Here is a 13,292-nt window from a genome sequence, read left to right on the forward strand (position 1 = left end):
CTTTGTAACTGGTCTGAGATGAGAGTCTGATCCTCTCACACGAACGTGCCCCCGGCTTGTCTCCCGTCTTCTGCAGCTCAGCAAGCAGCCCAGTATAAAGAAGAGGCCATTCTGGCAAGGAGTAACCTGGAGGAGTCCCAGAGGAAACTGCAAAACTGCATTTTCCTGGAGAAGCAGAAGGCAGACACTATCCAGGAGCTGCAGAGAGAGCTTCAGAAGCTACAGAAGGATTCCTTGATGGCTGAAGAGGAACTCACACCCAACAGGTAGCACAGGTTCACCTCCACAGATGCTCTGTCCCTGGTGAGTCCGTCCGGACACTAAGCAGCTGCCCAGAAGTGGGCTCGCAGACCCCGTGCAGCCAGCTCACAGTCCACCGACACAGATACCCACGTTGCTGCCGTGTTGCTTTTAGGAAACGGATAGAGGAGCTGACATCGGAACTCGCGGAGGCCCTGCGGAAGCTTGAAAATGCAGACAAGGAAAAGAGGCAGCTTCAGAATACAGTGGCCGAGCAGAATGTGAAACTGAATGACCTGCTAGATCGTATAAAACTCATTCAACACCAGGTATGAAGGGCCAGTAGGCAGCCAGCTCAAGCATTTGTTCTGCTTGACATTAAACATATTGGTCTTTATTTGGACAATGCCACCGCCAATCCATTGCAAACTGATTGTCCAGAATTTGTGTTAGAATGCTAAGTCAGCCAGTCAGCTCCGGTTTCTGTTCCTGAACTTGAGGTGTTCTAGTCAAGAACAAACCGTGGTTGTCGTTAGCCAGTTTTATTTACTTGCAGCTAGTAAAGGAGACGGGGGGTTCACATCCAAAGCTCTGTCTCCCTGAAGGGAGACTTAGCCATTCCTTACTTATATACACTATTTGTTTAATTACACCTTGATTTCTTTTTCACAATTGGCTACACTTATCTGGTTGAGTTCTGTCAAGTTTATTTTGTGTACATCTGCAAAATACTGTGCTACATTTTAACAGTCAGCAAGAACAGCATTTAGTATGAACTGCCCAGACCTCCTCCCAGCTAACATTTCCAGGACCAATAATAAGCATTTTCAAGGGCTAAGCTTTAAAATAGTCAAAGGACATTGTTGTTTTTTCTGGGATTCAAAAGCTATCCTTATCAGTTCATGTAAAGTCTTTGATCTCTGAATTATTCTTTTTGTGCTTTTCTAAGATTTTTTTTAACTTTATTCAAAGAGGTTTTTATGTGAAAAGATTTGGTACATAGCAGAGAAGGTTGATGCTATAGTCACTGGATCTATAAATAAAGTAAGCTGGTGTATCTAATTGAACAAATTTAAAATGTGGCTGAACATCAGAGGAAACTTGTTTATCGTACATGCTAAATCACTAAGGAGTTGTCCTCCTATTTATTTCAGCCATTCTCTATGTACAGTTCTCTGAGTTTGTTTTACAAAAAAAAAAATACAGTCTAAGATTGTCTTTCAGTCCAGTCTTTATTTTCTCAGCACAGGGAGCAAGGCTGCACCAAAACCACTCTAGAAGAGGAGCTTAAGGAGGCAACAAGGTTACTAGAGGAGAAACGGGAGCAGTTGAAAAAGAGCAAAGAACGGGAGAAGGTGCTGGAGCAAGAGATTGAGTCACTCCGACAGGAAGAAAAAAAGAAAGAAAAGATGGTGAGAAGGAGAATCCGGGACGAGTCAGGGTCATGAATACAGGGCCAGACATGAGTCCAGCCAGGCCTTGGGGCTACAGAAGCTATGGGCACTCAGACCGCAGGAGAGGAGGGAGAAAAGGTGAGAAAGGCAAGTGGGGAAGAGAGAGAGAAGGCTTGAGATACTGCAGGACGCAGATGGAGCTGTGGGTGAGGGAAGGAGGAGTGAGTTTCTACCAGAGTTTGAGGGTAACACCTCTTTTCTGGGCTTTGTTCTTTAATTGGGGAGCAGTCAAAAGAGAATTTGCAAAAGTTGGAGGAGGAAAATGAGAGTCTCAAAGCACAGTTAAAGCAATGTTCTACACAGCTGGATTCCTCTCTCAGCAAATACAACGCCTCCCAGAAAGTCATCCAAGAGCTGAACAGTGAGGTGAGTGAAACCCCAATGGGGTAAAAAACTATCTGGGCTTGGCATCAAGTCGTCCAATGTGGCATTTGAGACCAGAGTTGAGTGAATCTATTGTTTGGGGCAATTTGCCAGGGAACACTTCCAAAAATAATACCAAAGCTCAAAAAGGGGGTATACGGGGAGATGGTTATTTTCCATCTTTCCATATTATATTCCATATTATACTTCACAGATAAAGATGACAGAAAGGAGTAAGTGGCATCTAACACATGCGAGGCTCTGTGCTTGAGTTCGGTCCCCATTTAGTGACTGTCTACTTAAGTCTTTACATGCCTTCTGTCCGCTTTACTCCCGACAAGACATTTGTTACTATGATCCTCGGTTTACAAAAGAAAGAAAGGCTGAGGCTCAAAGTGAATAATGAGTAAGTGATGTGATGGACCAGTATTTGAACTTGGGTCATCTGGCTCTGATGTCTAACCTCTTTCCCCTACATCATGAATGACAATACTTTACTCAATTGAATACTTTCCATCTTTCTGAGCAAGAAACAAATACAGCATCTTATTAGGTGTTCTCTGGGGTTATGAATGAGTGACCAGCAGTTCTGATTCCTTCACACTTTATTAACAAGAAGAAAGTTAATCTTAAAACACCACGACTGTTCTAAGTGTAAGAACAGCGCTGCCCCATAGAACTTTCTGCAATGATGACAAGTTCTGTGTTAGAGCCGTCTAATATGAGAGCCGCTAGTCACATGTGGCTGTGGAGTGCTTGCAATATGGCTTAGGGTGACTAAGGAATGGAATTTATCATTTTAATATTAATTTTATTTAAATGTAAATAGCCTCGTGTGACTGGTGGCTACCATGTTAGACAGCAGAGAAACACATTTCTGACGTTTTGTTTCCTCCAGAGATATAAATCTGTCCTTTACTGTGATCCAGAGTTGACTTCTGAGTTACTCTGATCCCCAAGGAACCTCTCTGAATAGAAGGGATACTACCTGAGTGTTTAATATGGACCCGCCATCTCATTTGCCAGAAGATAGTTATGCAAATGTGGAAGTAAAAGCACTAATTTCAGAATCCCTTTGATGGGAATCAGGAGGCTACAGGGTTTTATGTGCAGGTGAGCATGTTCAACTTTTAAAAAGCATGCCCCACATAGAGTAGACTTATTGAATTAGTTGAAACAACCAATAGAAAGAGGCTTAGTTTTGCGTTCTAATATGCATTTCCTTTCATAAATATTCCATATCTCAATTTTTAAATTTCCCATCTGAGTCAAGGTAATATATTGTGAGATTCTTTCCATCTCTTTGATTCTAGGACATTTTTTCGACTATGTTTTATAATTAATTACTGTTAATAATAAGAAAGCTAATTTATTTTTATGTATTTTTTCTGTATTTGGACATCTTATTAAACCCACTTATAAGTAGCAATAGTCTTTCAGTTGCTGCTCATAGATATTCTGAGTTATGGTTATATCATTTGCAAGCAACAATTTTCTAAACCTTTGTAATATACGTATATTCTTATTTCATGTTTGTTGCCTTATTGCATTGGACAATACAACACTAGCACTGTTTTCTTGCTTTTGACATTAGTGGAATCCATCTGTTTCAGTATGATGTTCCCTGTAATGTGGTGAATAAAATTAATTAATTGATCCCAATTTCAGCCCACCCTTGTATTCCTAGTTTTAGTCCTGATTGTGTACCATGTAGCAGTCTTTTAATACAACACTTAGAATGTTCTAAGAAATGAAATAAAGACAGTACGACTGGAGTGTAGTAATTAAGAAGGATATTGGTATAGGATGAGAGGAGAAAAATTGGTAGGGGTAGACATTGTAGCTTGTGTTAAGAAATTCTGGGTTTTATTCTAAGAGCAATTGATAGACATTGATGAAATTTCCTCAAAGGGGCAGGGGAGGTAATTTGACCTGATTTAAGTTTTAAAAATATAACTCTGACTAATGTGTAGAAATGGACTAGGGAGAGAGATAGGTATGGGTGTAAGGAAACCAGTTAGGAGCCTGTTACTATCCAAGCTAGAGTGGTGTCAGTGAAGATAGAAGGTAGCAAATTCAGGATGTGTTTTGGTAGTATCACCAGACTAACTGATGGAATGTGAGAGAAACTGAGGAATCAAGGATGACTTAGTGCAACTCACCTATAAGACCATCTAGGTAAGGAAAGAGTAGATCTTTATGAGAACTTTTATTAAAACGCCTTCATTCTGTAATTTACATATGTCTACATATAGGTTTTTTTTTTTTTTGGTGTCTTTCTCTAAGATAAACCACTCATGTTAAAGAAATTTAAGCTAAAGCCTCCATTTTAACTTCTAGCATCACTGTGATTTTTTTCACCACTCTTATTTTCGTATCTCCCCTCTATGGTGACATGTTTTGATTTGGCCACCAATTACCAACATCTTCCAGGAACTCCCCTGGTTTCTCCAGTGACTCCCCTGGTTTACTGGGCAGACCCAGTTGACTCCATGTTTTTCAGAAGTCTCTAGAAACAAAGCACTTTTGTTTCCAGAAGACCAAATAATTCTATCTTTAGGATTAGTTTCAGCCCCTGGACATGTAAATACTTCACTAATTTCTAGGGTCAAAGATACTCAAAATTCCATCTGGAAAAATAACAAACTTCAAGCACCGAGCAGTTACTGAAGAAAGAAGCCCAAAAGAGTATGTTTCTCTGTGTATAGCCACCGGAGAACACAGTGTACTAGAATAACCAGAGAATAGAACTCAGCCATCTGAATTTCTAAGGTCTTCCTCTTGCTTCCAGACTTACAAGTAGATCTCTGTCCTGTACTTAAAGTATATAATAAGACGGCTAATTACTTAGCATATTCATGATCATAACTCACAGGTGCACAGTGATTTATACCTTACAAAGCCCTTTTTACGTACATAATCTCATTTGATCATCACAAAAACTATGAAATTATCCCGGTTTGCAGAAGAGGAAACTGAGACTCAAAGTGATTAAGTAAACAACAACCAGGACCTCAACACAGATCCTCTAACTCCAGATCTCAACTCCTTTTAACTATCATGAATACTTGTTACCAAGTTTAAGACACAGACTTCAGTTTTTAAACACACTTCTTCCAGAACTATATATTCAATGCATCCTTAATTCCAAACATTGCCCAATGCAATATTTGACTCAGTCCAAAAACAAACAAACAAAAACATTTCGAATTTACTGAGCACCTAGTACGTGCCGTGCCCTGAGCTACAGGTGGTGGGATACAGTGATGAAGAAAGCACGCACGGCCCTACTTTCATGGTGCATCAGGTCTAGTGAATTATGTCAGGAACAATGGGAGACATAATGCACACGATTGAAATGTTTTACCACATCTCCTATCCTAGAATTGGATTCCAGATCTTTATCAAAGGCTGCAGAGTCTGTGAATAGGACTTTTCATGTACTTATCACCTCATGGCCCAGTACCTCCAGTACTTCTTGTATTTGGGCGTCATGCTAACTAGAGGGGGAACTGTGTATAGAGGGGTGCAGAATAGCCTGGAAAGGCAGCTCTTCCTTTTACCACAATGAGGTGAAATGGGGCATTATCACATCCTGCTGTGCGGTTAGTGCAGAAAGAAGAGAGCCCAGGGCTTGTCTGTTTCCTGCAGACACAGAGCTTGCCCCTACAGCCATGAACCCTGACTGATCTCTCCACTCCCTAAAGATAGCCCATCAGAAGGAGGCCTTAGCATGTCTGCAGGCCCAGCTAGACACGAAGCTGCAGAAAGAGAAGCAATGTCTCCAGACCATGGTCAGTAAAGAAGCTTATGAGGAATTATCCCGGAAGTCAATCGCCTGCCAAGATGACCTGACACAAGCCCTCGAGAAGGTGGGTCACACCCTCCATCTCCATGACTGTTTGCGAGCAAAGAAATGTCCTAGCAGTGTGAGAGGAATAGGAGTCAATTTCCTGCACTACTGGCTGTCTGCAAACCCTTTGATGGGCTGGGATGACAGTTCAGAGAAGGCCTACTTCCTCTTTGTGAGGGCGTAGGGGGAGGGGGACAAAGATGGAGGCCAAATCTATCAGATCTTTCTGCCCATGGATGATCCCGGACCAGGTTTCCCCAAAACCTGGGTTAGCAGAGAAAGTCCTACCCTGTCCTACGCTGTCCCTATGCTGCTCGTGCCTGGCTGATCCGTTCACAGTAGTGCAAAGAGAGGCAACGGGAGGGAATGCAGGGATGGAGACCACACCCGCTGTCATGGCCCACTCCTCTCCGGGACACTAGCAAGGTGTCGGTGTCGGTGCCACTGTGGGCGGAGGCAGCGAGGGACTGGAACCCTTCTCCATTCGGGGCTGAGCACACAGGACCAGAGGGCTCTGACAGCCACTCTCATCCCCTGGTCTTTTTCGGAAGCTCAATCAAGCGAGCTCAGAGACCAAGAGCCTGCACCGGAGCTTGGCACAGGCCCAAGATAGGAAAGCTCATCTGGAAGAAGAAATCATGGTTTACGAAGATAGGATGAAAAAGCTCAACATGGAATTAAAAAAACTTCAGGGCTTCCACCAGCAGAGTGAGCTAGAGGTGAGGAACAGCCTGGGGCTCAAGCTGCCTCCCTGTTGGGGATCCCCAAGGTTGCCTCTTGCACCCAAAACTAGTTAGCATCGTTTGGCTGAGGGGTTCCCTCCCCTTGCTTGGCCCAATGAGCTTCAGGCCCAGGCGGCAACGATCAGAGCAGGGGCACCCTCTGCTGGCTGCTGGAAATAAAATACCCGCTAACGAGTCTCCCGAAGCCAAGAAAGGGCCCTCTGGCCTTGTTGTGGGTCCTGTAGTATCAGGACAGCAAGCTGGGCTCTCCCCCTCACTTGGCGTTCTGAGCAGGTACACGCGTTTGACAAAAAGCTGGAGGAGATGAGCAACCAAGTGCTGCAGTGGCAGAAGCAGCACCAGAGTGACCTCAAGATGCTGGCCGCTAAAGAAGAGCAGCTCAGGGCATTCCAGGAGGAAATGGCTGCCCTGAAAGAGAATCTCCTTGCCGATGAAAAGGAGGTAGGTGCTTTCTGGTCACTTCCTCCCACCCTCTCCCAGCGCATTCCACAATCCAGCCCTTGGTGGGGGTGAAGGTACTTGGGAGCAAGGAGAGGACCCCCATTCTATTCGGTACAAAGCAGAGTCTGGGTGTTCTAGGCCCACACGTCTGTCTCAAGCCAGTCATCTTCCCGTGGCTTTGTTGAGAGAGATATGGAGCAGAAGGAGGCCCCGTTCCAGAGGAGAGAGAGTGCCAGCTCCCTGTGAGGTCCACCAGCCACCCCCGACTTAGATAAGCCCCGGGCAGCCGCTCCGGGGCCCATCCTGACACTCACTTACCCTGCAGTACAGTCAGCTACGAGAACCCAGGTGTACCCCGCCTGGCTCCCTGAGAGTGACACTCCTGGCAGGAAGCCGCAGGATATCTTGGGGTGGCCACAGGGCCTTTGCTCCAATTAGAAAAAGGCATATCTTCCTCAAGATACTTTTTCTTCCATCTGTTAAAAAATTGGGTTAACATATTGGCTCTTTTAGAAGAAGCCACTGTAATGCCTTTGGCCTGAAAAGTCATTATTATAAGAGTACAAATCTACTTTGTGTCTACTATAATGGTGCCAGCTCAAAGATGTCACTTTCGTGTGGGTACAACCCACACTGCTAGAGGTGGAGTCGTGCTGTCACCATTCCAACTCTGGACTCTGGGTTGCAGAGCAGTCAGTTTCTTCTCCCAGGAAGAGAGAAGAGGCCCGATTTGAGCGTAGTAACGTGACGGGTCTGTGCTCCCACCTTTTACTATCTCCTTTTCTTTTTGTACCAAAGTCCTGTTGCCTGCCCCAGCGGTCAGTGGCCAAAGACACCTGCAGGCTGCACCGAGAGAACGATCAGATTATGACCAACATGGAACAATGGGCAAAAGAGCAGAAGTAAGAATGGAAGGAAAATTAAGGCAGGGTCCTAAGGCCTGGGCTGAACTGAGGACTCACACATGTGCCAAAGAATAGTGTCACATACACACACACACACACACAGACGTGCGCGCGCATGTGCACACTGCCCTCCTGGAAAGCTGATCCCGTCTCAGCCCACACCCAGGAGTCGGGGATAAATGGAAAGGCCTCGACTCCTCAGACAGGACAAGAGGGCCCTGCTGACGTGGGCGTGGAGCAGCTCCGCGATAGATGCTTCACCGAGGGTCAGATCTCTTCTCAGCCCAGGGGCCAGCTTCCATGCCTGAGCCCTCGAGCTCACCTGAGATCACAGTGATTCTGCATGGCAGCTGTGTACGGAGAGTCCTCATAAAAGCCATGTGCCAGGAGGGCTCCAGCTCTGGGCACCGGAGATGAGCAGACGCCTGGGGCCCTGCACAAGCCTTGCTAAGAACAGCCAGTGTCCCCTGCAGCTAGCTCATGCTCTTGCTCACACGGGTCTGGGTACTCTCTTCTCTTGTGGATTTTATTACAGGATCGCCAATGAGAAATTAGGAAACAAGCTCCGTGAACAGGTTAAATATATCGCCAAGCTGACTGATGAAAAGGAGTAAGTCATCCCACATCATCCTGGCTGCCACTCGGGCCCTAAGTAGAAGTGTCAGCCAGGAGCCAGGGCTGGCTTTGTCACTGGGTATGCAGATCAGACCCCAGGACAGGCCTGGGGCTTTGGAAAGACCCCTAGTCCTATCCGCATCTGTGTGACCTGAAGACACATCACTTCACCTCTTTGGGTCTTAGTTCCCTGCACAACAATAAAATGGGGTTAATATTCTCTAAGTGCCTTCCCACTGTCACCTTCTATGATTCTCAGAGGTCAGAAATGCTGAGAAGAAAAGAGGCACTGAAAGGCAGACATTAGAGAAGGGGCTAAGCTGCTGTTAACAGGTCTCCAAATGAACATGGAACATAGATGGAGCATCTCCAGGAGACGCGTAGTCCAGGGTGGTGGGATTCCTCTGTCCCACGTGGTCATTTGGGAACCTAGTTCCTTCTCCTTATTGCTCTCCCCTCCCCTGTGGCCTTGTTTCACTTTCATGGCAAAGCTGGGTCAGCAGAGAATGTGATAGGGGAGGAGTGTTAGAAGTTCGGGAACAGAGGTGAAGGTACAGAGGTCTAAAACTGAGATTTCAAAGGTGGTATTATAACAAGTAATGACAACTCTAGGGCAGTGCTTCAGGGAACACTTAGAAAATGACCACATTTTTTCGGCATACTGGAAAGGTCTACGATGGGCTCGTTTTGACAGGATTGACCAATCAGCAACTGTCCCAAGTCCTAAACTAAGGGTGAGACATCTCAGCACACCTGGCACCCATTTGTGGAAAGCTCAGCCTGGTTTTTGACCTCAGGAGGGGTGGCTGAGCTGAAGGAGAGGACAGGGTCATTGGAATAAGGAGGTAGGAGCTGAGGGGCCAGGACATGGATAGAAACTCGGGGGTGTTGAAGGCATCGGGGGTGCTGACAGGAGTGGACCAGAGACAGTGGCAGAGAGACAGGGAGTAAAGTATGGCAAGGACACCACCAGCAAGGCCGGTGGCAAATGGCATGTGGTAATGACTTGAGGGGCTCCAAAGAAAGGGGTGTCTGCAACTTGGGCCAGGTTTATAGTAAGAGAACAAAGCATATGCCAAGAGAAGTTGAGGATAAAATCTCTATTTGATTTCCTTTGGAAAAAAAAGAACATGAAAATTTTCACTAAGACAAAAATATTTTGTGAAAGGGTTTAACTAAAAGAAAAATTGTTAGAATCTGAGGGTAACAGAAAACATTAGGCTTTTTCTTCTATTATGCTAAGTTCCAGGTAGTTCTCCTTCTCAAGTGTGCTTGAGCCTATTTGAAGGAAAACCCATCTTTAAATAATAATAATAGCTCCACTAATATTTATTATGTACACATGTGAGGCACTGTTCTAAATGCTTTACATGTATTAACTTATTTAATCTTCATAAGACCTCATGAGTTGGGTGCAGTTATAATCCCCATTTACAGATGAGGAAAGAGAAACTCAGAGGTTAAACTTACCCATGGTCGTAAGTGACAGAGCCAGAATTTCTAACTCAGGAAGTCTGGTTCCAGAGCCCACCGGCACCACTGCCCTCAGTGTCAGTTTGGAGAAATACAGTTATTGATATGAATAGGTGCCATTGATTAAGCCACAGGAGATATGCTGCTATCTTTCCCCTCACCTACATCACAGCCACCATTTCCTCTCCTGTAAAGTGGGGGATAAGTTACTAACCCAAGCTCTCAGCAGAGTCGGATCCCCGTGTTCCCAACCTTTCAGCAAAGGAATGTGAAGGAACTTGGGCTTTAGCATCAGAATTAGGTGAGTGTTACTGAGCCATGGCCATGAGAAACAGGACATGTGATCAGAGTTGTTCATAACAGCTTCCTGGCTCTTCCAATCAAATTTCTATCATTTGTCAAACTGGATTTTTATATGAACCCCAGAAGGCAAATCAAACTCAATTGTCTTCCTCTAACAGATAAGAAAACAGGGTCTGAGCTGACACGACTCAGTGGATAAGGAGTTCTGGTTCTGGGTCCATCCCAACCCCAATCCTGGGCTTTTTCCAGGCCTCCATTTTCACAGAACATGTGTGAGAGTGCCAGCTCTAGAAGGAACTAGACGTCCACAGCCTTCCTTCCTGTGGCACCTTTATCTGTCCTTTCCAATGGCGAACCAAGGAACAGAAGCAGACCAAACACCCACCTGTCCTTCCTTCTCCTCCCCCAGCCAACTCCACAGCGTAATGGTCCATCTGCAGCAGGAAAACAAGAAGCTGAAGACTGAGATAGAGGAGAAGAAGCTGAAAGCCGGGCACCCAAGGTTATGCACCAAAGCCGTCAGCCCAAGCAAAATGGAACCCACACAAAGGGGGAAAGTGTGCAGCACCTTGGGCTGGAGGCAGACAACCCAGGACATGAGCCAAAGAGTGGACATCACCAAGTGTATCAGGATGCCCCACTGCTCAGGTATGTCCGCCATTTGTCTTTGGCTACTTACTATGATGTCATCCTTAGTCCCAGGGGTCAAAAATAACAGCGTGATATTGTATTTCAAGAGATCACCGGATTGCTAATTCAAATCGGGAAAAGAAAACAGGTCTTTTCCTTCAATACTCTGGACTAGAAATAGTTGTTTCCTTGTCTGTAGACAAGGCTTATTCTGATCTAAGGATCTTTGCTGATACCCGAGTGCCTCATGTTGCAGGCACCCTTACCCTGACCAGTCCCTTTTAGGGAAGTGTGGGGACAACAGAACAAGCAGAGTAGGTATCTCCCTCCTGTAATGTGTTCTGGAAACTGCACAAGCACCCGCCAGTCCCCTGCACAGCCTGGGTCCACAGCTGCCTTTCCTGCCACATATAGACTCCATGTTACCCCAGAGGGAAGAAGTCACACTGCAACAGAGCTGCTTGGACACAAGGCCAGCCCTTAAGGAATCACCTCATTAATTTCTCCTTAAATCAAAACTGTCATTTCCTCCCTGTTTCCTCAGGTTCCTCATATTGCTAGAATCAGTGCCTTATCCCAAGCGTCATTTCCACGCATGTTTTTCAGAGGACTCTCTCTTGATCTGGATCAGCTCTTACAGGAACATATCAAGGTCCCAGCCTATTGTGCAAAGTGCTAATGTTTGAGTTTTGTCCACTTCCTGCAGTGGAGTGAGCTTTGGAATCATACTACCATCTCCAGGCCCAAACCCCAAAATAAAGACATGAGCACAGCAGTCTCAGTGAGCTCTTGGCGTCTCGCCGACATCACTGTTCCCTCGAGCCCCCAGCAATGTGTTCATCCCTGTTTCCTCTGCATTCTAATGCTATAGGTCTCTTTCACATTTATAGGGAGTTGAATTCCCACAGAAAGCTTCTGCATTAGTTTTTAAACCAACAAGAGATAATTAGCTCCTTTTTAATTCTTTTCATCTCTGTCTGGAATTTAAGAAGAAAAAAAATCTAAAAACCTCAAAAAGGAAAGTAAGGCCCAAAAGAAAGAGAAATAAGTGATGCATTTTCCAAATGGAGGAGGGAGAGAGAGCCATCTGCTTTCTCCCTGGCCACTACATTCCATTCCTCCTTTTAACAATTTTATTTTTCTCCCCAGCCAGCTCAGTACAAGTGAAATTCCATTATAACAAACTCCAAGGACAGGTAAACTATTTTATTGTGGTGGGATTTTGTTAAACTGACTACATGTCTAGAATTTCTATTCTAGTCTATAGGAAATTGACAGAAATAGCTACGAAGGTAAAGAGAAAGAAGTGAAAGAACTTGTACTTCTGGGTAGGAGAAAAGGAAAAGCGAAGGAAGAAACCCATTAGTTGGTAGTGATTCTTAAATAGTCTTGCCTCCCTCCTCAGCCAAAGGCCAGGAAAGGTCACTGCTGATAGCTACACAGAATGCCCCTGCAGGGACTAGGGCGGGCATATTCCAGAAGTGCAGTGAGCGGGGGACGACAGGCACATTGGTCGTCTCTGTTGTTATGGGTGTTGCCTGTGTGTTTATGCTCTTTGCACTGTCTCCTCCATTTGGTTTAGAATAAGGATATATTTTCTAGAATATATAGAGAGCAAAACTGCTGTAAAAATAACAAAAAAAGAAATGATTACAAAGCTAAGACTTAGCCAAGGGGATTATAAATAAGTGCTTCAGCTCCCCAGTGAGAGGCTGTCACTCAGATTCTGCTACCAGGGGCCACAGAATCCTGTGTAACAGACCCTCTTCTGCCCACCCGGAGTATAATTCTTCTCCCCTTCAGCCCTCTTCCTTACCGAAGGGAAGAGGGAATCTCCTGGAACCACCAGGTTGCCTCTTGAGCCCCCTTTACGCAGCCCAACTGAGGAGTAAGCTCCTGCTGTAGACGGCCTGGGAAGCAAGCTCTGTGTCCCCAGGATGAGCCCATCTCACCCTGAGACCCTCAGCCGCTGACATTTCTAAGGTATCTAAAGCACTGTTACCATTGGATAGGAGCATGTGACTGAGCGCAAGGCAAGGGACCCCAGGACAGACTTCCAGTTCTACGGCCTCACTGTTCCCACACACCAAGAAGTCTGAAAGCCAGTCTCAGGAATCCACGTCAGGGCTGCTGTCACAGAAATGTTTTTGTGCCTCTAGAAAGAGTCAGTTATCTGAGAAAAAGGTGGTAAGAATCAAGAGTATGGAAGCTGGAAGGAACTTTTAAGGTGGATCTGAATGGAAAGGATCCACAATTAAAAAGAAAACATTGG

General features: G+C 45.3%; 1 protein-coding gene across 1 annotated transcript in view; it reads left to right on the forward strand.

Annotated features, from left to right (window-relative positions):
* The window catches only part of PMFBP1 (polyamine modulated factor 1 binding protein 1), a 45,306-nt gene that overhangs the window by 29,462 nt on the left and 2,552 nt on the right, over positions 1 to 13,292 (forward strand). The window contains exons 10-19 of the mRNA XM_081032888.1: positions 77 to 266; positions 416 to 569; positions 1,485 to 1,652; positions 1,923 to 2,064; positions 5,769 to 5,929; positions 6,462 to 6,629; positions 6,927 to 7,094; positions 7,893 to 7,996; positions 8,535 to 8,609; positions 10,800 to 11,038. Coding sequence (XP_080889014.1) covers positions 77 to 266; positions 416 to 569; positions 1,485 to 1,652; positions 1,923 to 2,064; positions 5,769 to 5,929; positions 6,462 to 6,629; positions 6,927 to 7,094; positions 7,893 to 7,996; positions 8,535 to 8,609; positions 10,800 to 11,038 — 1,569 coding nt within the window. The remainder of the gene's footprint in view (positions 1 to 76; positions 267 to 415; positions 570 to 1,484; positions 1,653 to 1,922; positions 2,065 to 5,768; positions 5,930 to 6,461; positions 6,630 to 6,926; positions 7,095 to 7,892; positions 7,997 to 8,534; positions 8,610 to 10,799; positions 11,039 to 13,292) is intronic.

This window comes from Rhinolophus hipposideros (genome assembly GCF_964194185.1).
Source record: "Rhinolophus hipposideros genome assembly, chromosome: 21".
Lineage (NCBI taxonomy): Eukaryota > Metazoa > Chordata > Mammalia > Chiroptera > Rhinolophidae > Rhinolophus > Rhinolophus hipposideros.